At 52.3% G+C, this 26695-nt stretch overlaps 1 protein-coding gene across 7 annotated transcripts in view; it reads right to left on the bottom strand.

Annotated features, from left to right (window-relative positions):
- Window positions 1-414: 414 nt before the first annotated feature.
- Window positions 415-26695, bottom strand: part of SLC8A1 (solute carrier family 8 member A1) — a 124108-nt gene continuing 97827 nt past the window's right edge. For 5 of the 7 annotated variants that reach the window (XM_052781117.1, XM_052781118.1, XM_052781120.1 and 2 more), the window contains 7 exons: window positions 18285-18391; window positions 15602-15622; window positions 14779-14796; window positions 12925-13055; window positions 11642-11741; window positions 5644-5919; window positions 415-2988 (listed from right to left, as the gene is read on the bottom strand). In XM_052781117.1, the coding sequence (XP_052637077.1) occupies window positions 2612-2988; window positions 5644-5919; window positions 11642-11741; window positions 12925-13055; window positions 14779-14796; window positions 15602-15622; window positions 18285-18391 (1030 nt within the window). In that variant the 3' untranslated portion in view covers window positions 415-2611. Of the gene's footprint in view, window positions 2989-5643; window positions 5920-11641; window positions 11742-12924; window positions 13056-14778; window positions 14797-15601; window positions 15623-17846; window positions 17951-18284; window positions 18392-26695 lie in introns of all 7 variants that reach the window. The other 2 variants (XM_052781116.1, XM_052781115.1) reach the window with 2 other exon arrangements.

Consider the following 26695-nt stretch of genomic DNA (forward strand, 5'->3'; position numbering starts at 1 on the left):
CAAGCAGAAAGAGCTGCTGAGCAACCTTGGGGGCATATGCACAGCTCTCCCCAAGCCTAGGGCAAGCTAGCAGTGATGGGGGGACCCAGCACAGGAGCGGGTCCTGGCCCCAGGAGGATCGCACTGCCGCTTTGTCCCTGCGTGGTTTCCTGCATCCCCCTGAGAGCTGGGCAGGCTGCGAGCCCCGGCTGTACCGCAGCACACCGAGCCTGAGGCACGATGGAGATGGAGCGGGAAGAAAGCCATGAGATGGGGCAAGAGCGGGCGTGCGGAGGCACCGTTGCCCCCCCGTCAGTGGCAGAAGCACAGCGAAGGCAAACCAATGAGTAAAGAAGAGATGGGTACAACGGAAAGGGAGACAATGGGAGGGGAGGGAAGGGTTTTCCATAGAGAATATGCAGGAGCACTACTGGATCCATCAGGAATCGTTACAAACTTTATTTGTCTGTGCATTGTGTAGCATTGATAAGGATCATCACAATTAGTGGACTCACTGCCTATAGTGGTGGGCAATACACACAAAGAAAAATCAATGAAGCCAAACAGATGAAAATGAAATCATTGTACATAACGGTAATCATAAACCTGAACAACCTGCGCCTGTGTTTGATTCTTCCCTCAAAATAACGAGAAACAAAAAGAAAACCCCCAAAGCCCACCAAAAGTGAAAAAAGGCTCGAGAAGAAAAAAAAAAACAAAACCCCCACAACTTCATATTCCTAGAGAAAATCTTACAACAGGTTACAAAAATTTCCACAGATTGTTCAAAATGAGTACAAATACCCCCAGCCAATCGGTTATGGTGCAAGCATCAGACGTGGTTTTCAGCTGGGTGGGAAGAGATCACCAGTGGACGTGCAGGCTGGGCGTTTGCCTGGCTGGGACACCAGGAAGCCTGGCGAAGGGCGTAGGGTAAGAAGAGATCTCTCAACACCGGCGCACAGTGTCAGCCCTGTGCTGCGCCCAAGGGGGCTCTACACCCACACCTCCCTGCGCTGGGCTCGTTACCCCAGCCCCCACTGCTGGAGTCGGGGGGTGATGCTGAGTTACACCTCCCTGTCTCATCCTTCCCGTTGATTTCAGATTCGGACAGTGCAAAATGTGGCCTTTTTCCTTGGTGGATGCTTCCCGGTTACGCTCAGCGGCGTGGGAGATCTCGTTATGGCCCTTCAGCCCTTACGCTGAATTATTCTGCCTCCAAATGGCTGTGGGAAAGGACCAGCTTCGGGGACTGGTCCTGATGGCTTAACGCTCAGAAACAGGGGCTGTCACTAGACCTCTGGGGACACAGGAAATATCGGGGTTCCGAGGCAGCCACTGGCTATAAAGGCATAGGCAGGTGAGGTGCTGGGAGCCAGCCATGCTCACCCCCCCCTTGGGCTCGGACGCTGCTCATCCCGCTCAGGCTCCCTGGGACCTTGTGTAAAACCTCCTGCGGATGGTGGAGGCCTTCACGCCAGCTTCAGCCATGTCCTGGACTGGCCGCTGTGGGGGGGCACCCCAGCCACGCAGTGGGATGGAGCCTGCAGTCGCTGGGGTATGGGTTTTCCTCCCCTGAAAACCTACATCTGTGTGGCTGTTATTGCTTCTCATGGACCCACGCGCGGAGCAATAAATGGGGACAGCTTTCCCTCCTTTTACCCCCCGCTAAGAGGAAACAAACGAACGAACAAAAACCTATGGCGAAACTAAACTAAACAAAATAAATAAAACCCAGTGAAAAGAAAACACTTGTATCTGCAATGCTCAACCCACATGGCTGGAAGGACTATCGCTATAGGATGCTATATACAGATAGGGTTCATTTCATTCATGCAAATGTTACAAATACCACGACAGCATGCCCGAGGAGGCAGACGAGGCGGGAGGAAGGCCCCCGCCACTCCGCGCAGCCTCGGCTTAGGACACTGGACACGAGGTTGCGGCTGCGCATCCCCAAAGCACGGAGGGGGAAAGGTGAGGGGCATGTGAGGGGGAAATGCTAGTTGTACACACGCCAAAACAAACAAACAAAAAAAACCCAAACCCAACCCCAAATCAATGACGAAAACGGTTTGTGTTCTATCCTTAGAAAGCTCCCAATTTCCCCTTCTCTTCAGTCCGGTCTCTCGCTTCTCTCCAACAGGGCCAGAGGGGACGTTCCTGAGTGGCGAAGGCAGGCGGATGGTGGTCGGAGATCAGGACCCTCGCTTTCCTCTCCTTCCCTCGCCCACTGCTCTGTTTCTCACCAGCTACTCTGGCCTTCCCCGAACCAACATGCCCCGGTCGCCTTCGCATCCATCCTCCCGGGGGGTCGGCGGGTGGGAGAGAGCGATGGGAAAGGGCTCGGTGCCTATCAGCTGCTCTTGTTGGTAGAGTTGCAGAGAGGGCCCTGCCGCCGGGCTCCTGGCCGGGGCCGCTGCCCGGGGAGGAGTCCCGCTGGCTTTGGGGTCCTGCCTAGTTCAAAGGATGCTCCAAAGCCGCTTTCCATCAGCAGGTGTGTGAACATGGCAAATCTCTTTTATTCTTTCTCTGTTCATTATACACAGCGTTATATCTATATCTATACCTATATATCACTCTATATAGATACATATAGATATATATATATTTACTATCTCTGATTGTCCCTTTAGAAGCCCTTTATGTGGCAGTAGGCTTCCAGAGATGAGAAGAATATGTACAAGAGCCAGAGGAGGATAAAGAGTGAGGATGTGAGCAGCTTGGAAGTCCGCGGCCCGCCCAGCTCACCTCCAATCTCGGGTCTCCGCCGGTAGAGCAGCACGCCCACACTGATAAAAGCAAAAATGGTGAAGAGGGTGACGGAGAAGGCCAGGGTGCCAGGCGAGACTTGGAAGGCTTGTCCGTGCGCCGCGTGGTAGATGGCTGCGATCGACCAGGCCACCCCGATACCCAGGAAAACGTTCACGGCATTGCTCCCGGTGACGTTCCCGATGGAGGCATCCGCATACTGGTCCTGCGTCGCTGCTACTTTGCTGGCAAACGTGTCTGCAAAGGGAAGGCAGAGAGAAACCCTCGGGAAACAGCCAGGTAAGGAGGGACAGCAGCAGGCAGCTTGGGGACAAATGTCAAGGCATCACTTGGGGAATGAAGACAGTGGGTAAGGGGACAGGGTACAGCCCCGTCTATGGGCACTCCCAAGGAAGGGCACATCTGGCCAGAGCCAGAGTGACAATCAGGGTCCAGAAATGCCCAGGAGGGAAATCTCAATGTCCAGAAATATGGGGCTTCCCCCAGTATGGCCCCAGATGCCCCACAGTGCTTCAAGCAAGACACAACACTTCCCAGTACTACACGGTGTTGGCCCCTTCTCCCACATCCACTAATTTGTTGACCTGTAAAAGAACAGAAAAGGTTGGAAAAGCTTTGTGGGAGCCACAGTGGTTTGTATCTGTCCTCCAGGTCCCCTGAAGTTTTGTATTTGTGTTTCTGTGTTTGCTTTAATGATGTCTCTCCAAAACCTTTTGCCTCACTAAAGTCCAGTGCCTTGTGCAGACCCTAACACTTTGGTAAACAAGTGGTCATCTTTCACCCCTTAGGGAGAAAAACCATGCAGGTGGGTGTATGCTTGCCCAGGTGCTCCACCAACTTTAATACCAGTGGCAAAAGAGCTGTGATAAAGCTCAGCTGGCCTTTTACACGGCAGATCTTGTGTCAAGTAGACCAGCACGACACTGCTCTGCACCACAGGGAAGTGCTGATTTTACATCCAAATCCACTCTGGATCTGCAGGGGAGGTGAGCAGGATGGGGGCGATTAGCATCTGGGTTTTGTCCAGGTAAGCACTCTCAGCTAACAATGAGAAGATGAATCTTTAACACATCTGCACTCCCAGATCACCTTGGGTACAGGCAGCAGAGTGTGGCTCAGAAAAAGAAAACGGAGAGGTCAGATTTCATGGTTTTTAATTCTACAGTTTCCTTTACGCTCCTTCCCAGTGGGACTCCAAGGTGAGACGGTGAAGCTCAGCCTGGCACGAAGACCCAGTTTCATGTAACGGGAGGGGCTGGGCACCTATAAGCACGGCGAGAGGGGCCATTTACAGCAAAGAAATCAAAAGGCTGCTTTATTTTTTTAGAAAAGCTCCCATGGAAGTGCATCTGACTGCTGAGGGAAGGAAAAGGCATTTCCCCTTGATCTCAGCCTCGGTCACGGTGCAGTAATGGGGTTGTGGGACAATGCCGATGCCTCTGTGGCTCTCCAGCTGCCACTGTGGGAGGAGGGATGGGGCACACTGCCAGCGCCATGCAGAGTGTGGAAACAACCACGCACACTTCTGCAAGCTTGAGTGGTGCTTTTAATGCAGGGAAGGTCCCCATCAGTCTTGTTTTCACTGCACATTTGTCTGATGCCTGTCTGCCTGCCTCCTGGAAGGCAGGTGTGGAGGAGACCAACTAGCACCCAGCTAACACAACACAGTCTGGGAGCATCTGCTAGTTCAAACAAGAGTAGCCAAATGTACCCTAAAAAGAACTTCTTAAATGCTACCCTTCGTTGACAAAAGCAGGAGGGAAGATTTTCACTGTCAAGGGTGTGAGACAGCCCCGCAAACCTTGCGCCTAAAAGCTCTAGTGCCAGAGGTCTAAAAAATGCTACTTCTCCTGTTCCTGGCCCTAATCTATTCTTCCCTTTGGTTCTGCTGCTTCTTTTTGGGGATCTGATAGCCTTAGGACAATTTCAAGATCTTCAAGCACCTGAGTGCTGATCACTGGAAGTCTGGGGGTGGCGAGGGAAGGTGTGACCGACATGAGGGGTGGCTGGGTTGGGGTAGAGCCCCTTCTCTGGGAACCAGGCTCTGCCTGGCCAGCACAGCACATGGAATAAGGTGAGTGAAAGGCACAGGCCCTCTCACACAAGCTGACGTGGGACTTCCCAGAGAAACCGTGTCACTGGGACCATCCTCTTCAGTGCACTGGTTCATCCCTAAGAGGGGCCCTTTGCTGAGCCAGTTGCAGCAAGTTGGCTGGGTTGCAGCAAGTCAATGTGCATTGGGAGGACAAAGTGGTATGTAGGTATGGAAACTCATGGTTTTTTTCTCTCCCTGGTCAGCCCTCAGCCTCTGCTGTCTTCTGAGGCTGGGTGACCATTCGATCAGAGACACGTCTCCAAACATTTGTGGGGCCGGGGCCTTCTAGGGGCTTCACAAGTTGCATTTCGGGCAGCTCCCCCAGCTCAGCGACCTCGCCTTGATCCACCTGAAGCAAAGCTGACCCTGGTCTCACACAAAGGTGTCTGTGGGGGATGACGCACCCTGAGTATGGACTACCACCTAACGGGAGGCAAGGTTAAAGGAGCAGATGCTCAGAAAGTGCAAGACTGCCAACACAGGCAGCATTTTAATCAAAGACCAATTTCCTACTCTGAGAGTGGATGCCGTGGAGGCTGTCCACAGAAACAGACACTTCACAGTCTTTGCAAGGGCAAGGTCCTTGAAATAATTTTGTGGACTGAATCCACATCCTGGTTCGATCCTCCCTGCCCACCTGAGACTGAAAAACAACTTCCACATACACCTCATATCTGTCCTTGGGGGTCCTGCAGAGCACAGCCAAGGACCACACTGTGCCCAGCTTTCCCAGCCCAAACCCAAACCCAGACTGGGCAGAGATGGACCTTTACAACAAATCCTGCTGTTGTCCTTACCTGGCACTGACGTCCCCAGTGCGACAAACACGACCGCGGTGACCGAGTCCTTCAAGCCAATGGTGCAGCCAAAGTGGGATGCCAGGTCACCGATGAAAGCTGTCAGGAGGCCGATCATGAGGATGGAGACAACAAAGCAAGCCCAGCCATTCCAGTAGTCTGTCGGGGGCACGAAGGCAAAAAGGACCTTCCAGAAGACAGTCAGAAAGTGCATCACGTAGTCGAAGCAGGAGGGCAGCTTCTCCTCCCCACATTCATCGTCATCGTCATCTTCCCCTGGAGAAAACCACCAGTGCCTGATTAGACTCGCCCATCCTGAGGGAGGTCAGGCAAAGCTCCTGTACATACGGTAGTCCCCCAAATGCCGTCTCTCATGATTTGGGCCCTAGAAGGCCTTGATTTCCAAATATCTTATTTTCTGGGCGATCATCGGAGGGGCTTGATGGCCTTTCCTGGCCCCTTTCCATGGCACAGAGACCCTCCAAAGGCATTAGTTTCGAAAACCAACCTGCACTTCAGAAATTGCAGAGCCTCGTGCCAGCACCTCTGCCTGAGTTGAACCACCAGATGCTTTCTGGGACTCAGCCCCTGCTCAGGAGCCCTTTCCCCAGAAGACGCGGGAAACGACCAGCCTCACACTGGCTGGAGCCAACTGGGGCAGGCAAACCTACCAAGAGCAACATGTGCCTCATGGAGACTCCCCTAAGGAAGCCCTTTTTGAGCCGCTTTTCACAAGTGCCTGTGATTGCCTCCAGCTCTCTGGAAAGACGGCTGGTTTGTGTGGCTGCTGAGCTGCTAGCTCTGGTGCTTCACCTTTTCTACAAATTGGGGTCCAGCCATAAAGAATACCTGCTCTAAAACCTCCCTGGTCCATCACTGCTGACTGTCCTTCCCTGTTGTATTTCCCTGCCCCTTCACACGCCTCCCTACGAGCTCTGGCTGCCCATTCCTTTCAGTCTGGTCTGACCCAGGTCAGTGGGTTCTCCCTGCACAAGAAACCATTTTCCCATTTGCACACCTTCCAGGTAACTGTCAAGCACCGCAGGTCATGAGCCAGCTATGGGGCATCATTTGTCACAGCAAAAATGCACTTTCCTTCTTCTCTTTGTTTTCTGTCCCTGATCCAGGTCAGTGCTTCACTTCTCACCAATCTGTTGTTAATGCCTTGCAGGGGTCATTCTCCCAGCTTGAGACTGCCAGCAGTCCTGGCCCCATCTCTGCTCCCCAGGCACATTGTGTGGGTTGGACCCTGGCTCTCCTGGTGCTGTGCTGAGTGCTCAGCCCCGCACAGCACACGGCTGCTCACGGCTGTGGCCCCTGCAGCACCTGCAAGACCTGGGTCTCCAGCCCAGATGAGGAGTTGGGGATGTGAGTCCTCACGCCCGTCCTGCCTGATGTCCTGGGGGCTCTCGGACCCTGAGTGCCAGCTGCTGCATGCCCCCAGAGGCTCTCTAGGAGTTACGCATCCACAGCCGTACCCCCTGGATGTGCAGGCTGGCTCGTGCCCAGAAGCTCTCCTGTGGGTCACAGGGAAAGAGCTCAGCAGACGTCGGACTGTCCCGGCCCCCTCCCCTGGTTCCTCGGCCCTTTCCCCTGGCACTGGCCCAGCAGATCTTCACCTTGTCAGTCCCAGCAGGACCATGGGGATCCAGGCAGGTGTCTCAGTTTCTCCTTTCCCTGCTCCAGGTGTCAACCCCTCACCCATCTCTCCAAAGCCACTTGGCATCCAGCCTCCAGGGAGTCCCCATTGTGTGGGGCTGACCGGGCCAGTGAGCCCCTTGGGGCTGGTGACCTCCAGCAGCTCAGACATGGCATCTCACGAGCCCGCCGGCCAGCCTGTCCTCTGGGTGGGCTGCGTGGCAAACGTGGAGCTCCCCCAGCCTGGCACAGCGGTCAAAAACTCCTCCTGCTCGTGCTGGAACCACCCCTGGGCATGAAGGGGAGGTGACGCTTTCCCAATGAAATCAGTGGGAGCCTTCCTGCTGCCCTCAAGGAACAAGGATGGGTTTCTAAGTCACGGATGTCGGGGATTCCAAGGCCATTGCAAGTTGTGTTAAAGACATCCCTTGCACTCAGGTTGGTGATTTGTCATTGTCTTTGATGCATTTTTTTTCCCTCCAAGGATGTGGACCACCAGATCTCCCTGCACGGCTGTTGGAAGAAGCTCCTTACCAATGGGAGGATGCAACGTGCAGTCCATCCCCATCAGACGGCACGAGTGAGCCTGGCTTTCCTTCCCTGGAGGACACCTTGGGATGGCAGAAAAAAGGGGCCAAGTCCCAGAGTAGCCAAGAGCACCCAGTGAGACCTGAGCCTCTGCTCTGCTCCACCACAGTGGGTGAGGGGATGAGGTCCCACCTCGCCAGACACTGGGTTTAAAGGGATGATGGCTCCGTGCCTGGGAAAAGCTGCTTCTCCCAGCAGCCACAGTACTGATCAGGCTGGCGTAAAGCATTTGAATGAGACCGTGCTGGTTTTTTCTGCCCCACTGCTGGCCAGGGTGAACATTCCTCCTTTCACATCTTTCTCCACAATGTGGATGTTTGATTGAATAACTAAATTTATAAAGCCTCCTACAGGGAGAATAAAATGGTCTTGCTGTATGCTGTGTACCAATACGTGGGTATCAATTAACCCCATGTTCGAATGGTGGCTCTGTGCAGTGACAACAGAGTTACTGGGGGAAGCTGCTGGTGAGCTGCTTGCTCTGTTGCTGCTGATAACAACAATCGTTTTCTGCCTCATCGCAAAGGTGGTGATGAAAAGCCAATTGGGGGATCAAGACATGGCATCCTTCCTGGGAAAGCGGTGGCCAAACCCTGCGCACTGAAGTTTCACCTCTTGGCTATTCCCCTTTGTGGTCCCGCAGAGAGCGCACGGTACATGGGAGCGAGAAAAGGAAAAGGCCCAGGGATCATCCAGATTGTGATCACCCTCAAGAGATGTGGTAACCTGTTCGGGGAGCCAACCTGCTCTTGGTTTGGCCCAGCTCCAGTACGGGTAATCCTTGCACTCTGCTGGCATCCCTGGGGCTCTCAGCAGAGATGCGGCTGCAGGGGAGAGGGCAGTGACGGAGCCAGTGAGAGCACGGCAGGAGGGGACTTCTAATGCAGGTATCTGTCTGTACAGAGGGGGTATGGCATCCCACATGAGGACGGGGGTGAAGCTGGAGGGGACTCAGTGGGGCCACCAAGAGGATTGGAGCCTGGAGGATGTTGCCTATGGGGAGAGGTGGAAGGAGATGGCTTGGTGAATCAGGAGGAGAGGAGGTTGGAGGGGACCAAGCAACAGCCTACAGTGACTTGGAGGGCATGTCCAGAGAGGATGGAGTGAAACTCGCCTCTGCATTGACAAGTGATACAAGGGGCAACGGCCACAAACTGCAACTTGGGTGGTAACATCAGGAGAAACATCTCCTTCAGGAGGGTGGTGCAGCCCTGGGACACATACCCTGGCTGATGGACATCGTCTTTGGAGGTTTTCAATATTTGGCTAAATAAAGCCATGACGGACCAGGGAAAAGTCCTACTCGGCACCCTGTTGGGGTGCAACTTTGCACACATCGTTTGTCTTCAAAGCACCTTTGCAGATCAAGACCAAACATACGATAGAGGCAGTGGGAAACTTCATGTCTCTACAAAAACTTGATGGAAAATTCTGCGTTGCTTGGCTTTAAAGCTTCAAACTCACCATGGCAGAAACAGTAGCTAATCCGTGGCATGGTGTTATTATTTTGGCAGATATAAATACCCTATTCCTGTGCATTGTTGTGAAGATAAGGAACGGTTTTTTAACCTGGGAAGCCTATGCTAGCCTCATTGTTTTGCTCGTTGCACAAAGGCTGGTACTGGCAGGATACACTGTGCTGTGCTCACACTGTAATTTTGCAGCAGGTATTTTCTCTCCAAAGCTGCATGGCAGCAGTACTGTCATGGATCTAAACCTTTATGGAGACGATAAAACAGACTGAAAGTGAACATGAGTGCCACTGTCATAACACTCATCCAGATCTGTCAATCATTTTATTAAGCAGCAATAACGTCTCTCTTTTGAAGAGCTGACCAGATCCTGTGAAGGTGACTTGAAATGCAGAGTGAGGTCAGATGGTGACCCAGGGGTGCATTCAGGAACAGGCTCACAAACCCCAGGATGTTTTTGCTGTGGAAGAAACTTTATGGGCTGTTGCGTGCACCCCAAAGGCAGCTATGGGTGAGAGGCTCCGGCTCAGCCCTGCGGACAGCACAGGATGGCACGGCACGGCGTGGCACAGTCTTGCCTGCACCTGCACTGCCCTTCCACAGACCTGACCTCCTGCTGCTCCATCGCTCAGCATCCCTGCCAACATTGCTGCCGGTTGCTCACTGCGTGGGAAATGGGCTTTTAGTGTGTCTTTTCTCAGCTGGGATGTTACATTTTGAAGTGGCAGTGTGTGACTTTCACCTGCGCTCCATGGTGGGCTGCAGGGGAAAACTCAACCCCAAACTCCAGTGTTTGAGGCATTTTAACTTGCCTGGCACAAAGCTTGAGCAGCTAAATCCTGGCAAAAAAGTAGGTCCAGAGCTCAGAGACAAACTACTGTTCCCCATCTGCAAGGGACAGCTCATGTCCACCAAAATATGCCACATTTATTAAATGTTTGTTAATCATCCTGTTAGCACTGATGGTGGCTGTATATTCAAGACACGGTGGCAATGGGGCTTTCACATAACTGCAGTCTTTACCTGTGTCACAGAGATGGGATCCAAGTACCAGTGATTATCTTTGCTTTAATATGGGATGCAATTTAATAATTGATTCTGGCATAGATTAGTTTAGTCATATTAGCTACAAAACCTGCAGCAAGGATTGTCTTGCATGATATGTTCATGCTGTATCCAAAATAATGGAAGGCTCTTGGCTGGAGGCTCTAAGAATAACTATGCTACAAGAGGAGGGATCACAATTTGAGGAGATAGCTGCTGCACAATGTCCTATCCTCATTTTCAGAGGCAGAGAGTAAATGGTACGGCAATCACTTTTAATTACTTTGTGCTGGGCAGAGATTACCCTGTACAGCAGAGCTCGAGGTAGGAAGTGTGAATGTTCCCCCATGCATTTCAATGCACAATTAGCCAGATGAGCTCAAATTGCCTTCCCCAGTGATTTAATTTAAGCTGGTTGATTTTGCCCTAATGCCTGCACACACACAGCCCAAGCTGCTGGGCTGCGAGGTGGTAACATCCAGCCAGTGAGTTATAGTGTCTCCAGCTGTTAGAACCACATCTGGAGGAGACCACCTTTCTTTAACCTTCCACAGATGTGGCAATGCTGATGTATCCTATACTGGGCATACTAGTAAACGTGGCACTGGTGCCTGTGAAAACAGTAGAACAGGGCATTTGTGAGGGAAAGGCAATTGTCCAAGAGAAGGATATGATCAGATATGATCTGATATGACCACAGATATCATGTGCTGCTACAGCTCTTGGGGTGCTGAGCCATTACCTCCAGCCACAGCTGGCTGGAGCAGCAGGAGCTCCTGAAAGCAGGGGGTCAAGGACAAATTTTTGCCCACAGAGAGGGTGGCTCAGTGGCTGTCTTCAGGGCTTGGCACCCTCGCTACTGCGTTGTCCTCACCGCAGCAGTACGGGGAGCACCAGGGATGGGGAGCACTGCTGCTTCGCTGCAGCATCATTTATCCCACTCTGAATTTACACACTGTTCACCTCCCAAATCTCTCTCACTGAAATGACTTTTCCCCTCTGCCATCTGGTAACAGCCAGGGTGTTTCTCTGCCGGGTGCTAGAGACAGACTTAATGCAGGAGGTTTCCTACACATCAGACAAGGTGCTCTCACGAAAGGGTTTAATCAGCTGTCTTATTTATGCAGGTGCTGTAAATAACTCTGCCACTCGTTTTGCCTCCTGCTGCTCCACTACGGTCTGTATTACTGATACAGCCAAGCCAAGACATGAGCGAGGCTGATGGTAATTCAACTGGAGCTGTGGTCCAAACTCACCTGCGCTGACAGTAATAGCCTCAATAAACTGCTCCCTCCAGCTGTTTGTGCCAACCACCAGGGCCAGGTTCGTCTTCTTAATGAGCTTGTCCACCGTGTTCTGTGGATGGAGATGCAGAGGAGAGAATTAGGGGCTATCGGGCTGGAGATGCTGGGCTAAAACCCACTGGCACTAGTGCTTACAGCCATGCACTTATGGAAAAAGCTTAGCAGATTTTAAGCTCAGGTCAAGAGCCCCAGCAGTGAAAGCAAATGTAAGTACTTGCAATTCCCCTTGCTGCTGCTCAAAAAGACCTTTTGAAACCTGCTCGTGATGGGAGTTTGAACCATCTCAGCGGAGGTTTAACAGCAAATAGTGCTGAGGTGCCACAGCTCCTGTTGTTCCCAACGCCTTGGGAAGAATTTTTACTGGACTGCTTCAAAGCACTATCTGGGACTTGATCAAGGCCCATTTGTGGAGCTGGGCTCCACCTCCCTGTGCCGCTCAGGAGCTGGCGCTCAGTGCCAGCAGGGAAGGTGCTGTGGCAGCAGTGGGTAGGCAATGTTCCTGGGCAGGCAGCCTGAGGGCTGCCCTCCCGCTGGGATGCCTCAGGCACACGCTGACGGTGGGCAGTGAAACCAAGGGAGGGAGGCAGCCACCGCTGCGACACAGTAAGGGCGGTCTGTTATTTTTTATACTGCAGAAAAATGGAAAAGATAATGCGATGGCCAGTTTTCAGCTCTTGGTCTGGCACACGCATTCATGGCAGCTTAGCTTCACAGCCGTTACTTGCATGTAGGGTATCAGCCCTTTGCGCTGGGAGTCCCAGGCTCGGGGCTCACTCAAGACCACCTGTAAGTAGGACCTGGGTGTAGCACACCACTGTGAGGACAAGGTTATGTTTTAAAGCAACCTGCAGCATTTTGGAGCCCTGTCAACTCTTAGGCTCACCAGACTGATGTGCTTGTAGAATAATAACCACAAACAGTCTGTGAATGGGACAGGAAGTCTGGGATCATCCCCCAAGGACCATGGCTGAGGTCTAATGGCCAGGCTAATGAGGATGCAGAGTGCGTTTTAACCCACAGCCGTCTCACTGGGGTGACCCTCACCCTTTCGTCATGCCTTGGCTCAGCTACCTTTCAAAGTGTCCTTTGGTCCTGCTCTGAGACCTTGTGATGCCAGGAGCTGCCTCACTTTGCTGCAATACCATCAACCTGTGCTTGCCAATGCCGTGCAAACGCAAAAGGAGGGTCCCCAGCTGGAGGGGAAGAAAAACAAGGACAGGGGATGCGGACAGTACCTTGAACTCGTAGGATTCCTCAATGATGACTTCGAGCTTGGTGTGCTCCCCCAGGACCGGGCGCCCCAACTCGGCGATTCGACGCTCTTCCTCCTCCTTGCTGGTCAGCGGCTGCTTTTCTTCATCCTCCTCTGCAAAGCAAAGAGCCCGTCGGTGAGCCAGGCCCGGCTGGTCATTCTCTGGAGCTGGCTTCCCATCAGAGGGGGAGGTCAGGAAGCCTCTGGGTGGGAGCGTGAGCGACAGAGCAGCTGAGAAGGAGGAGGTCATGGAGCAATAGACAAGGTAGTTTTGCTGGGAAATGCTTGCAAGAGGTCTGCAACTCGTCCAACCTCAAAAGGAGTCCAGTTCACCTTCAGGGCTGGGAAACAGCTTATCGCCTGGTACCTGCTGCCTCTCCTACAGGGATGCTGGGAGGGGACAGATCGTCCCTAGGGCTGCACTGTTTCCCAGGTCTCCAGGTCTGCACTGGTGCACGGTCAGGACATTTCTATCAGCCTGTTACAACCAAAGAGAGCTGCCAGCAGCCCCAGGGCTGAGATGGGTACAAAATCTTGGCTCTGCCTCCTTCTGAGCAGGCCTTTACCTTGGGGAAGGGGCCGGCAGCCGGACAGCATGAAACTCCTGCTGTGATGGTGGGGCTGGAGGAAATAGCGCTGGGCCATAGAGGTGCGAGGAGCCATCCACAGGGCACGGCCGGGCCCCAAACCCTGTGAGAGGAGGCAGTGGAGGGGCTGCAGAGCAATGGAGCAGGTCTGCACCGCCACTGGCATCCATGCAACCTTTGGGGCACGGGGACCCCTGGCAGCATGGCTTTTGTCACTGCAGACCCCCACTGAGCTCCCTTCCAGCCCACCCCAGGGAGGAGCGGGGCATCAGCGCTAAAAAGGGCCGGATTCACTGGAGACACGAGTTAAACCGTCAGTAGGCAAACACCCCAGTCAGTCCGTGTTAGACCGCCACGGCCCTCGTGCGTCACGCTGCGGGTACCTCGGATGGTGACCACGGTGCAAGGAAGAGGATGATCTCTAGCCTGGACCTTCCTGAAGACGGGTTTGCCTATCAAAGCCATCAGTAGGAGATCAGCAGGAGGGACCGCACGCCCCGTGCAAACCGCCGCTGTGCGGTTAGTAAGCTCTACTCCTACTTCACGCGTGGTTAGCGTTGCTCCCTTGCCGGCTGCCCCTCGTCTGCACGGGTGGCACCACGCCGCGGGAAAGCCCTTCTCCTCCTGCTGGTCCAAGGCACCGGCCTCACAGCCAGAGCCTCTTTAGTCTGAATTATTGTTTCCAGGGCTCCCGAGGGGCTGCTTTGCAACGTGCGGGACCCGGGACCTTCTTCCCCTGCAGTGCTCAGCCCAGTGATGGATGAAGGATGAGCAAACCTTGCTGCCAGGGAGGGGCACGGGCTGCGTGCCCAAAGCAGCCGTGGGGTCCCACACCTCCCGCAGTGCTCGGGCACCCTGCCCGCAGCCTGGGAAGCGAGGACAAGCTCCCCGTGCCGTGCAGAGCCCCGTGCACACCTCCTGTGCGGGGAGGGGAAGGCTGGACCAAGTGGAGAAAGCCCCCTGCTCCAAGAGATGGGGGGGGGGGGGCTGCCTGTTGCTTCAGGGGTGACGGCTGACCCTCCCCGAGGTGGGGGTGAGGTGTGTGCGGCAGGCAGAGCACTCTGTGAGGGGACACGGCGTTAGTGTGACTGGCTGGGGACGTGGGGCCGCGGCACGGTGCCTTCTTACCCTTCCAGAGTTTCCCTCCAGGACAGAACAAAAGCAAAGAGGAAACCAAGAGGAAAGAGCGGGGTGAGCGTATGGCCATTAAAAGGAGGGAAGGGGGGGGGGGGGAGAGCAGAAATCCATACCTGTGATGGTGAAGCCACCTAGATGAAACCAAAAATGAGAGAGAGAGAGAGAGAGAGAGGATTAGCATCGGCACAGCAACACGGACACCCTGCAGCCCGCAGGGACGTAGTGGTCCTTCCCTGCCCCACACAGGGACTGCGGACATGGGGGGCTGCTCCCCGACACACGCCCCAGGGATAGTGCGGGGAGACCTGAACACAGGCTTTTCAACCCACACCTGTAAGCTGCTGCCCCCAAGTACCCAATATATGCTGCGGAGCGGGCAAAACCAGTGCGAGCCTGCCCTGGGTCTGGGGGTGTTGCGGGGACTGAGGGCAGCTTTGCTTCCCTCCCTGGCCGCCCTATCCTGGGGATGGCCAGCAAAGAAATTCAGAGGCTGGGTGGGCTCTAAATCTCCCCAAGACTGGAGGCAAAGTTTTCATCGTCTCCTCAGAAAGGATTGGCCAACTTTCCTGTCCAGCCACAACCATCCCTAAGTCACCAGGCAATCCTGTTTCTGCCATGCCAGTGTAAAAGGCTATGGGTTAATTTGCACGGCGCAGGTTTGTAGCTCGGGGTGTTGGTGGGTTTACTATGGCTGTAACAACGCCACTCCCGAAAAATGCTCCTCGCCACAGCAGGTTACCGCTCATTAACTTTAGTGACTTTGGGGCTTTACTCCAAGGAAAGATGTGGCATTAGATACCTGAGCTTACTTAAGTAGTGCTGACCACCCTAAAAGAGAATGTTGTGAACAAAGAAAAATGTCAAGCAAAATCAATTGTCTCCGAAAATACGCAGACAAACTGGAAAAATGGAAAAGAAAAACAAATGCGCGCTTACCAAGCTCATTCAACAACAGGGCTGTGAAGGAGACAGAGAGAGACAAACACAGAAGAAGAAAAGTAAATGAATAATGAAATCAAAAGGGATATCCACAGAAAGACTCCAGATCCCAGGGCAGAGATTTCAGATCTGTAAAGCTGCAGGATACCATTAGTGTTGAGAGAAAGGCACTAAAAAATAAAGGAACAGAAATGTTTCATGGGATTGTGGATTTAAAATAATAACTATTGCAAACACGGGGTGGATATGTGATTAAAAGGCACACTCCAAAAATTCATTTTTCCCCTTTGAATTGTATGTGCAAGATCTTCCATTGGTCTCAGAGGCAGTTCTGCCCTGGGGGAGGACACAAGATGTCCCATGTGCAGCGGCTACTGGCTTTGACCTCCTCCAGCTGACTAATGGGGAGCAATAGCTCCAAGCAGGCAGCTGTGCTTCTGGCATATATAACGAGAGAAGAAAAGTCTGTGGCAAGGCTTGGCTCAAGGATCTTGTCGCTCAACTTTTTAGGTCTCCAAAATAGAAGAAAAAGCCTCTCCCTTAGGGCACTGGTGGGTCTCTGGCCTCTGAGGTGTGGACCTCACCATGGCTACATGGCCTAAGGGTGACATTTCAGAGATGCTCTTGTCTCCAGGGTGCCGAGCACACAGCTCGCCCTGCCTTGCTGCCTTTCATACAAAACCAAGTACAAAAAACGAGTTTAAAAAAATCATTGCATGGCCAAAGCAGCAACTAGAATCCTTTAAAATCTTGTCTTGCCTTCCAGCTAGTGAGTTTGCAAAGCTGAGCTTCCCCCGGGTTTCCTCAGTTATCTTTGTGACCAAGAGGATGACGAACTTTCTTTCCTTTTCCTTCTATTTTTAATTAAAAATTTCAGCTGGGATCTCATGAGCTGGTACCACGATTCTCAAACCCGGGGCCTGGAAAGCGTGTTTGCTCTTGCCAGACTCACAAGGCTGAGCCCACGCTGGTCCCTGTGAAGCTGGGCAAATCCGGAGCCGCCGAGTTGAGTTGTCCATGTGTCACTTTATCCTTGGCAACACTGGCTATGCTCCATAGATGCCACTGGCACCATTTAATGATACAAACCCCACCTGCAGAGCCTGGGCCATGCCAACGTGTCTGATTTTTTTAGCCTTGCTTCTGCTAGCTAGTCACATAAACCAGCAGGAAACCTGAGGCAGGGGACGATGCAGCCGACCTAGACGGCACCAGCGCCGAAGGGGAATGTGGCATCGCTGCCGGATGCGTTTTTAGCCTGAAATGCAGCAGCACGTCCCCACTCAGCATGGGGACCGCTGGGGGCCCTCTCTGTCCTGAACAAATAATGTATTACAACCCCATGCCTGCTGAAAGGAGAGCTTATGTCCCAGAAATTAGAAAGCAGCTCCAAGGCAGACAGACCAAATGTTGCTGCCAACTTTTTACAAAGGGTTTAATAAGGGTCTCTTGTAGGGCAACTAATTATCTTAAGTAACTCTAAAACTGCTTCTTGCTCAGCCACCAATACTGTGCAGAATTAGCTGTTGCCATTAATTTTCACTTAATTTCCTAGCAGAAACAGATGCATGGAAAAATAAGTGAACTCTGTCTTTTTGGGAAGGTTTGCAGTCGGTTTAGAAATGTGATGAAAGATGAAATTGTTTTTATTATTCCTATGAGAAGCTATTATCCACTGCAGAGCCATGAAACTTTATTTGAGCATAACCTGATTTCTCCTAGACTGATTGCATCTTACAGTATTACCTGCTGGTGCCGTGATTCTCAGCTATTTTCAGAGACTAGTGCCAGTATAAAAAGGCTAAAATTACTGCTCTGGCCATGCATTTTATTTCAAGCGAAGGCTATTTTATCTTCTGATAAAAATGATGCAGTGTTGCCTTTTTTCTTCTCGAGACTGAATTTTCTACTCAATTAAATGAAGGTCTAGCTGCGACGCGGCAGGGCAGCGCTCCCAAAATGTCTCTGGGGGCTGGCGATGCTCATCGTCCCCTGCGTGGGTGCTCCAGAGCCCTCTTGGGAGCGTGCCTTGCTCCCAGGGGGCCCTCGTGAGTGAGACAGAGTCCTCCCGAAATGAAAGAGGAAAGAAAACAGAGCAAAAAGGTGCAGTGGCCAAGCTTCGAAGGAGGGAGGGCAAAACGGCCGGGAGCCAAAGTGCGAGGAGAAAGGAGTGTGAGAGTAGGGAGACACAGAGAAAGCGGACGGCAGCGTCTCAAGAGCTGGTCTGGTTTTACTCTCACACCTTTCACTCCTCGTCGTAGCCACACCGGGTCCCCAAGCACAAGGAAGAAACTGCACTCTTTCTCATACTCCTCACGGTCAAGTACTCTAAGGGTAATGAATTTCCTGTGGGAACACAAGACAAAGGCAAACACATGATTGGCATCACACACGCATGCAGTTCACGTCCGCCGTGGTGCCGGAGATGGTTGGGTGGGGGGAAGCGGCTGCACATCCCTCCTGGGGCGTATGGGGAAGGGCAGGAGCATCCCCACCACCCGGCTGGCGTTGGACCTTGGCGGGCTGGGGAACGGCTGAGTTCGGGAGGGATGGGAAGTGTCCTCACTCCTGCCCTTTTCCATAGGCGTTGGGGATGTGAGCTTGGTGTTGCAGGCGCCAGGCATGAGTGAGCCAGACAGGGACACACAGGCTGGGCTCAGCCCCGGAGCACGTCCCCCACCTTTCTTCTCACTCATCTCCACAAGCCGGGGCTCCCCGATCTCTAGGTAGAAGGTCTTGTTTTTCTCATACTCCTCATCATCTATCACCTTGATTGATATCGTTTTGCTGGAACAGAGAAGAAGAAATAGAGATTCAAGAGTAAGGGGGGAAAAGGGAGGAGGGGAGACAGGGAGAGGAAGAGGAGGGTGGAAATGGCAGGAAAAGGGGGCTGCGGACAGAAAACAGTGGGTTTGGTAGCACAGGCTGGAGGGGCAGCACAGCTGAAAGCAAAGGGCAGGAGCCGATGGGCCGAGCTTGCCTCAGGATGAGCACGGACCACAGGGTCAGAGCACCAGCAACTCACAGGGTACCATCCTCCCCAGCACGGCCAGAGGCCACGGCTGGACATGACGCAGCCTGGATCAGACTCCTCCAGAGGTGCCTTGGCCTGGGGGCAGCGAGACACATCCTTTTCCGAAAGCCCAGGGTACAGAACAGCCCCCTGACAGCTTGCACACACCGCATAGGCTCCCGGCGACACGCGCACTGGGAACCAGCACAGACCAAGCCCCTGAAAGCATGATGCACTGCTTAAACCAGCCCCTGTGCACGGAAGAGGCTCCATCTCGCCAGGCACAGCAGATCCGTGCTCAACGTCATGATCAGCGGCTCAGTTTGGGCTTTGGAGGCTCCAATTTAGAAGTTCAAAAGGGATGCTGGAGTTAGGACTTTTTCTGTGGAGGGAACGTAAGGGAAAGACAGTCTCTCTGGTTAGGGCAGGGTGAAGGAAAGCTTCACTCGTGGTGAGATTTGACATTTTTATTTTCCTTTGCAACCAGCACATCCTTCCCCAAGCTCTGAAGGTTTGGTTCTCTCCTGTTTGAGAGTTCTGCAGCAAGCCTTTCTTCTCACATGGCCCAGTGTCCTGGTTTCAGCTGGGATAGAGTTAATTTTCTTCCTAGTAGCTGGTATAACGCTATGTTTTTGAGTTCAGGATGAGAAGAATGTTGATAGCACATGGATGTTTTCAGTTGTTGCTAAGTAGTGTTTATACTAAAAGTCAAGGATTTTCAGCTTCTCATGCCCAGCCAGCAAGAAGGCTGGAGGGGCACAAGAAGTTGGGAGGGGACACAGCCTGGACAGCTGACCCAAACTGGCCAAAGGGATATTCCATACCATGTGACACATGCCCAGTATATAAACTGGGGGCAGTGGGGCTGGGGGGAATCGCCGCTTGGGGACTAACTGGGCGTCGGTCGGCACGAGGTGAGCAATTATGTTGTGCATCACTTGTATATTCCAATCCTTTTATTATTACTATTGTCATTTTATTAGTGTTATCATTATCATTATTAGTTTCTTCTTTTCTGTTCTATTAAACCGTTCTTGTCTCAACCCACGAGTTTTACTTTTTTTTCCTGATTCTCTCCCGCATCCCACCAGGTGGGGGGGAAATGAGTGAGCGGCTGTGTGGTGCTTAGTTGCTGGCTAGGGTTAAACCACGCCACCCGGGGTTGCCGAATTTACCCCTTGTGGCATCAGCAGGGCAGGTCCAAAGGCACAGCCCCTGCTCAGAGCATAGCCACAAAGCACGCACCACAAAGGGCGAAAGCCTTGCAGGAGGCTGTGGCCACCAGCAGAGAGATTTGCTTCTTGAGGCACCCAGTAGAGTGAAAATTGAATGAACGAATTGCTTCACCAGGGGAAAAAATTAGCACAGAAGAAGTTTCCCAGCTCTTTTCAGGGATTCATGTAAGTAGCTGAGAAACACCCAGCTGAAAGCTGCTCACCAGAAGGTGACCAAACCCCTGGGGTACAAGGGGCTAGTGCATTGTGGGGGGGACAACTATGGTCTTTCCTACAGTGCAAAGCCCTTGCAAAGACAAGATGGGGGGGGCAGAAATCCAGCAGCCCCTGCTCCCGCCCGGAGTGCCCTGCTCACTGTTATGCGCGTGTGGCATTGCTGCCAGGTCAAGAAATAAAGCGGCAACAACAACAAGAAATAAAAAGGCAATGCAGTGACTGTCTACAGCCCCCGCTTGCTGCCGATCTCCTGGCTGGGTTTGCTTTTTCCCCACGCTTGACGGCACTGTCCTTCTGTGAATGCTCTTGCTTAAACAAGCTTCCCAGTCGCTCTCCCCAAGCCTGTCGGTCCCATTCTTTGAAGAAACACCTCTTGTCCCATCCCTGGCTGCTCTGCACTTTCCACATGCAGCCAGCACAAGTTGGAGCCCCGAGGCCGCTCCAATATATGATCAAGAAGGATCTGCTGTTCCTGGCAGGTCTTAGCACTGCAAACCCATAAACATGGAAGAAAGCCACGCTCTAGGGGAGTCAAATTCAGGCCATGCTGCCATAATTTCTGGCTTTCTCCCCTCCTTGCACGTCTGTACTGCCACCCAGAACCCCTCTGTTAAGCTGACAAGTATTTGGCAGCAGAGTCGACATTTTATTCTCATTCAGAGCAAACACCGCCAAGCACTTGGAGGAACAGCCAGGATGATTTCTTGTGCTGTTTGCTATGAGTCAGAAGTGTATTAAGTTTGCCCTTCATGCTTATAATGAAACCATTTACTCAAGAGCAAGTGATGGCTGTGAAAAGTGTAACAACGCAGTATGGCTCAGTGTAATTGTATTTTATAATGAATATCTGTAATAATTTGTTCTGTTTATAATTATTGCTGCAATAGGTTTGTACATAGGAAAAATGGTTACTAAGCATGCAGCTGATCTTGCTTTGCATTGATGAGTTAGGGGAAATTATCGTGTATTAAAAAACTAATGAAGGATGCAAAAATGCTCTCAGCCAAGCTATCAAAGAGGACCTGACAGAATTAACGGAATGGCACAATTTCAAAAGCATTACTAACAAAATCAATAGTTTTCCTGACAACTCCCATTAAAATGTACACTGCACCCTGCCCCCCTGTATGAAAAAAAAGCCTTTCTCAGGAAAGTTAATTAAAAAAGCTGTCTTCATCAATTCTGAGGGCAGCAGAGGTATCAAGCCGTAAACTTCCTATGGGTGTGCTCCAGCTTGCCGCGTGTGGCATTCCTCAAAGCCCCACAGAATAATTCTCTCTCACAAAAAGAAACCTGGGTGCCAATTAAAAAAGTTCTTCCTAATGCTTAGACCCAACACCAACAGGAATTCCTTCAATAATGCGGCCTCGGGGCTTAAAGTGCCACTGCCAGCAGGTGCTGCTATTATGCAGTTTTCCAAGTGATCTTTCTAGGGTGCGAGCAAGTGCTCTGTGTCGGGTAGACGTGCACTGCTGCTGTTTCTGCTGCACAAGGTTGTTGGGAGAAAGGGTGGGAGGAACAAATGGCAAGCCCGCTCTCTGGATGAATCTCCAATCAGCAAGAATTGCTAAGGCAAATTTGTCCCTGGAATGAGACTGCAATCCTGGAGAAAAGGATTACCTCCTAATGGTGTTTGAGATCACATCTGTTTGAGAAACAGCAAGTATGTGAAAATAACACAGGCTATTCTTAGAGCATGCCTGATCTCCACCACGCTGCCTTTTGCCTGCTGCAAAGCCCCTCCGCAGGGTCCCGCGTGCATGGGGCCTTGCGGCAGGGTTCGATCAGTGGAGAATGAGGACCATCAGGCAACTGCACAACTTATCCTGTGCTAGAGGAAGGACTGCTTCCTACAGTAATCTAGGACATGCATTGATGACAACCTGCTCTTGCTGGACCCTCTGACACGGTCTCTGCTTCTCGCTCCTCTCCCAGGCAGAGATTTGCTGGGTAGCGCAGGCTGTGACGATGTGAGCAGCATCGAGCTAGCGTGGGGCTGCCCGTGCAGGCTGTGGATTGCAGCCCGTGTTCTAGGTGGCCTCACCCAGTCCTGTGCTCCTGCTGCATTCAGTGTCCAGTTTTGCAAGCCCGCTGCCCGCAGTCCTCTTTTTCAGAGGCACATGTTGCTGTGTGAGGCTGATGTTCTTGCATTACAAGACATGGCGCGAATGAGGCAGACCAGGAGCGCCTGTCAGAGCCAGGACAGCTTGCTAAGGCTCACGGAGCAATGTGGGCTGCAGCGCTGAGCGCAGCAGCTGAGACGTCCACCCCTTGGTTTCCCTAGCTGGACACAGCGGGATGAAGTATGCCGAGATCCAGAGTCCCGACAGCGCAAGTACGTGCTGAAATTTGCAGTTCAAGTCTCTCTCTCCTGTGGCTCAGGGGCTCTTTCAGCATAAGACATGATAGAGTTTGTGTAAACAGAAAACAAAAGGGACACTGTATAGCACCCTGAAACCCCCACTGCTGACTCACTGCAGGGCCAGAAACCAGGAGTCCCAAATCCATGAGGCAGAGGGAAAAAACAGAAGATTAAAACAGAAGATTAAATCAGCCTCTAAACCTTTACGCATTTTCTTCACCTCGTGTGAATCTGGGGTTCATCTAGATGGTGCTTCCAAGCTGTCCCTCAAATCCTCAGAGAGGTCTAGAATCAGCTTTGCTTTGGGGACAAAAGTGGTGTTTCTGCCATAATCTAACATTTCTAGGAGCTGAGTATTTAAGCCAAACACTCAAGATCCCATGACTGTGCAACACCACAGCCCTTGAAAAAGCTGGAATATATTTTTTTCCTGCCTTGTCCCTCGGTCACACTGCAGGTGGGAAAGAGCAATTTCTGGAGCATCTCTCCAACACATTTGGGTGCCTGGGGCTAGAGGTCCCTCTGCCGAGCCGGGCTCTGTGTTGCCCTAAACCACCAGGCCTGGCACACCTCCTGCCTTCCTCCCTACCTGCTGCAGGCAGCCCCAGTGCCACCACGGGGCAAGTTTGCAGGAAACCACTGCTGCTGCTGGGGTTTTCTTTCCATTGGTGTTGAGCTAAAGAGCTCTGCTCTAGCCTGACGGCTGATGGTATCCATGGTGCATCCAACCGCCTGCATTTCTGCGCCAGAAATTGCTCTTCCCTGAGTCTGTACCCAAGGCAATTGCTGAGGGAATGAGTTTTCATTTCTATGTACCGGAAATCAAAGAATAAAACAAGTCTTGCAGAATTGCAGCTCCAGCTCTTCTCCTCTTGCTGACACCCAGCAGCAACAAGAGAAGGATGGTATGTTTGTGACCACGGCGTACAAATCTCTGCCCTTGCTCCAAGCCCAATGCTCTCCATCAGGATTTAGTTTTCATTTCAAACCATGCTATTTCATTCGAACTGTAAAAGTCTTTTAACAGAGCATTCCCACACAAACCTTAGTTACAATAGCCCATGGAAAAGTTCTCTTGGCTGGTGATGCTCTAAGGATGGTGCACCAAGGGAAGAACTGCTATTCCTGATCGGACCCAATGGCCATCCAGCACAGCCTCTTATCCTGACAACTGCCAAGAGCACCTTGGAGTAGGAGGATACCAGAGCAGGATGGGCGTATAGACAGTATTTCCAACTGATACTCTCCCAGGCCCCAGGTATTTGTGTCTCAGGAGTTTCCTAACCAGACCAGCTTTCTATGTATTTAGCTATGCTCTGCAGATTTCTCCCATTTCCCTTTGAGCCTGAGTAAGCTTTTGGCATTTGTGGTATCCCATGTGCCAGGGAGAGCAATGTGATTGCTAATACCAGCTCAGTGTCATGGACAGCAAACAGCTGCTCTTAGGAGGTGATGTGTACTTGGCACAAGCGTGCCAGCCCACCTGCGTGTTCTGGGCACATCTCTGGAACGGGCAAGAGAGAGCACCCAGACGCCCTGCCTGCAAGTGACCCCGGCAGGGACATGGCACTAGCAGGACAGGGCCGAATGTCCCCTGTCAGTGGGCAAGCAAACTGGCTTTGTACAATGGCAAAGACAGGGCAAGAAGAGAGCTAAGGCTTAGAGAAAAATGCCAGCTGGGGAAGGCACCCTGTGAGCAATCATCTCATGCATGTGCAGGGACAGGTACATACGTAATGAGCTAGCGCAGTCTAGCACAGGGTGACAGGAGCAGAACAGAGACAAACAGGGGAATATTTGTCTACAAGTATTTTTTTGATCAAGGCCACACGAGAAGATGGGCGCAGCCCTGGGCAGAGGTGTAAGGAGCTGGGACTCCCGGCTCTCCTACCCCCACTAGCCTTTTCTCTCTTGTGGGATCAGATGGCACCAGGAATGACCGGTGACAACCTACTTGGACCTTTGCATTCATTTCGAAACTGAATATCTGCACAGTCACGGTGCATCAGTGGAAATCCTCAATATACTCGCAAAAATCCTGCCATTCCCGATCTACACTGTACTGCTTAGTTATGTGAAACGGCAGAAAACCCTCTCATGACTCAGACAAGTGACCAGAACTGCAAGGACCAAGGGAGCTTGCTGTTTCCAGGGCATCAGCTCCAGAGAGATCCAGGCAGGACATGGTGAGGGACAGGGGACATCCTGCAGGGCGCTTCTTGATAGGGCCAGATCTCCAGGAGCAGAGCTGCTGCTCAGATTCAGCATGGCAAAGAGTGGTTTTCATTGCTGCACAACGTATCTCTTAGCTCTCCTTCAGAACTGTAGTCATGCCTTTTAAAAACTGCTTTCTTTTCTTTTTTTTTTCCGAGTGAGAGAATGAGGTCAGCTACCTCCATCCTTGGAGATGTTCAAAGCTTGCCTGAGCAACTTGCTTTAGCTTTGATGTTGGCCCTCTGAGAAGAGGTTGGACCAGAGACCTTCTAATCCAGAAACCTTCCAATCCAGAGATCTTGCCCACCTCAACACTGCTGTGCAACTAGATCAGAGATCTCGCAGCTAAGAAAGCATCATTGTGCCCAGATTACCAATGAGCTGGGGCTGGAATAGCTAAGAAGTAGTGCACGTAGCCAGTAATGGTGTCTCCAGTGGGCCAGGAAAATGATCATCTCTAAACCCACAACCAACCAACCGCTATAGCAGTCAGTAACTAGCTTGCCCACGAGAACATGGCATGCTGTTGTTGCCTGGACAGACAGACACTTATTCCTGAATGAATAGAGGGAACAATGCGCTTGTGCAGCTTGTCACCCATCCAGCTTCCACTGATCACCCAGGAGAACGACATGAATAGCTTGGAGGACTTTCAACTGCAGATTCATAGTTGCAACATCCAGGGTAGGCAGTCGGGAGTGGAGTCCCGTTGCCTCAGCCCGGTGCTGCCAGCCCTGACCCCAAAACAGCCAAGCACTCCCCACCCAGAGGGTCAGCGATCGCGGCGAGAGAAGAGCCGCAAGGGATGCACATTCTGGAAGTGACATTTCAAAGCCACATCCATTGGTGCTGCCCATTCCAGTACGTGTTCTCAGACTCCCGCAGAAAGCTGTCACTTTGATTTCTCATACATCTGCTTGTCAGCCAGTCACTTAATTAGCTGAAGTTAAAGCTTGCCACGAGAGATGGGCATGTGGCTCAGGAGACTCCCTGTCCCGCGCAGCTCATGTAAGCACTGGGCACTGGGCAGTGCCTGTGCAGAGGGGCAAGCGGGCTGCTGTAGGGGATCAGGTGCCGGAGGGGAGAAAGCTCCCAAATTATCAGGGCTGGGCACCACCAGAACCAGCGGCCAGGGCCGTGCAAACTGGCTGTGGCCACAGCGAGGAGTCTGAACCAGACCCCAGCGCACGGGGGGCTGGAGCCAACCGCCAAGACCAAGGCAGCTCTTCTTCTCCCCATCCCTGCCTTCACTACGCTTTGCTCTCCATCTCCCTGGCTGTCCTTATCTGCTTGGTAAGCCTCCCTGGAGGCTGCAGGGGCTCGAGGCCCTGTCTGTGCTGTTATAGATGCAAAGACACCTAGCTGCTCCCTGCAGCACACAACTCTTCCGACCAGGGCACCAGTGAGTGCTTTTATGTAATTAGCAGCTTCATTGCTCAAATTTCTGACAGCTACTTGAGGAGGGAAGTTGTCTTGCTGCTGGATGGAAAAGGAGCAGATCAGGCTTTTCTTCCACCAGTTGACAACAAAATTGCACGTGATGGTGAGGAGGCGACAGCCTCAGGTGCAGAAAGACACCCAGGTCTGCGGTGGAGGTGTTCGTCCCAGCCACAGGGGACGTGTCTGGCGGGGGACACACGAGAGGTCAATGCGATGCCGGCTCAGTCCTTCCTGAGGGACAGAAGATGCACAGAAATGGGCCAGATTATGTGAACGACCTTGTGTCACACATGATTTTAGCTGTTACACAGTGGTCTCTGACAGAGGAGAGGGTTCATTAGGGTTTCTGTCCCTGCTGATGGGATCCCGCCTTTGTAAGATGTCCCATGAATCACCCATGCAGGTCCTTTACTGAACCAAGCCTTGCTGACATGTAATGTCTGTACTTAATGAAAATTTTGCCTACATCATGCTGCAAACGTGACATGGAGGGCAAAGGAAAACCCACCTGAAGGTAAGCCTGACGCATGCTTTGGGAAGTGTGGATGTGAGCTGATCTGATGTGGCAGCTTGCTTTGCTGGTCCAGCAGCCCAGGTCTGCGTGGGGCTGC

This window comes from Harpia harpyja, chromosome 3 (assembly GCF_026419915.1).
Source record: "Harpia harpyja isolate bHarHar1 chromosome 3, bHarHar1 primary haplotype, whole genome shotgun sequence".
NCBI lineage: Eukaryota > Metazoa > Chordata > Aves > Accipitriformes > Accipitridae > Harpia > Harpia harpyja.